This window comes from Lactuca serriola, chromosome 4 (assembly GCF_051521515.1).
Source record: "Lactuca serriola cultivar US96UC23 chromosome 4, Lser_US96UC23_V15, whole genome shotgun sequence".
NCBI lineage: Eukaryota > Viridiplantae > Streptophyta > Magnoliopsida > Asterales > Asteraceae > Lactuca > Lactuca serriola.
In genome coordinates, this window is record NC_136411.1 from 109,475,250 (window position 1) to 109,476,534 (window position 1,285).

The 1,285-nt window shown below is 35.0% G+C and overlaps 1 protein-coding gene across 1 annotated transcript; it reads left to right on the forward strand.

Moving 5' to 3' along the window:
• Positions 1–693: 693 nt before the first annotated feature.
• LOC145102302 (auxin-induced protein X15-like) lies at positions 694–1,285 on the forward strand. Its single transcript, XM_079039685.1, has one exon. It carries the CDS (start codon positions 812–814, stop codon positions 1,112–1,114), a length of 303 nt encoding a protein of 100 aa, XP_078895811.1. The 5' UTR covers positions 694–811; the 3' UTR covers positions 1,115–1,285.

The following is a 1,285-nucleotide window of genomic DNA, read 5'->3' on the forward strand; positions in this document are numbered from 1 at the left end:
ATGCAAGCTATAATAGTTACATGGACTTTTGAGAGATAACATGATTTTTAACCCAAGCTATCAAATTAAGATTAAAATTTTTCTTTCTGTTATAAATCTACAAAAAAAGAAAAAGAAAAAAGAAAGAAAGAAAGAAAGAAAGAACGTTCAAACAGCTCTCCCTTTTTCGGGTTAGATGAAAGAAACAACATTTTCTTCTTGAATGGCCAATCCCCCATAACCACATCCCATGACACTCTCTATTCCCATTTAGTTAGAGTGGAACATTTTCTTCAAAAACATATTACTAGCTGGTTAATTCATATGCCTAATTAGATTTGCTCCCTTTTCATTATTGATAGTGTTCAACATTCACCACCTAAAATGGTGGAATGGTTGTACTTCAAAAAATAAATAAATTATAAAGATGCAAAATGTTACGTTTTTTAATGGAACATATCCATGTGAATAATAATGGTGCATGTCCTTCAGAATCCAATATACATATGGGCCATAGTTTTGTTCACTCTTTTCCACTTACATTGCAGAAAATATGTGGCATACTTCATTCAACGTCTAATCCTTTGGGTCCAATAACAACTTGGAAGACAAAAGCATGTGATCTTGCATTTTGCAAGAATGTGTCACAATCTCTTCGCTAAAATTCCTACTATTACCCAATCTTATTGAAATCTTCTTACACCTATATAATGCATCCAATTGTGCTGATATCAAGCACAACTCCTCCACAGCACCTGTCACAAAAACGAAATCCTTTCATATTGCATTTCTTCACCAAAACAAATTAAGTGACCGTACCCTTCATATATACATGGCTATTCGTATGCCTCGGATCATTCAAGCAAAGAAAGTTCTTGGTCGATCATTGTCCAATGGAAGCCGTCCATCATCATCTACAGACATCATCCCTAAAGGACATTTTGCAGTTTATGTTGGTGATCAAGAGAAAAGACGATTTGTTGTTCCTTTATCATTATTAAACCAGCCTTCATTCCAAGACTTGCTACATCAAGCAGAGGAAGAATTTGGATATGATCATCCAATGGGTGGCCTCACAATTCCATGTCGTGAGGAAGTGTTTGTTGATGTTGCTTGCCGCCTTTGCTCGTTATGATGAAGAGCTAGGCATGCATCGTGAATTTGCTAACAGTTTTGTACAGTCAAAATTACCATGAGGATTAATTACTTGTAAATCAGAGGGAGTAATGTGGTCTCCAAATTAACTGTATGATAACAAAATTTAGTTTCAGCAATAATACATTAATGACGAGCATAGTTCAACGTA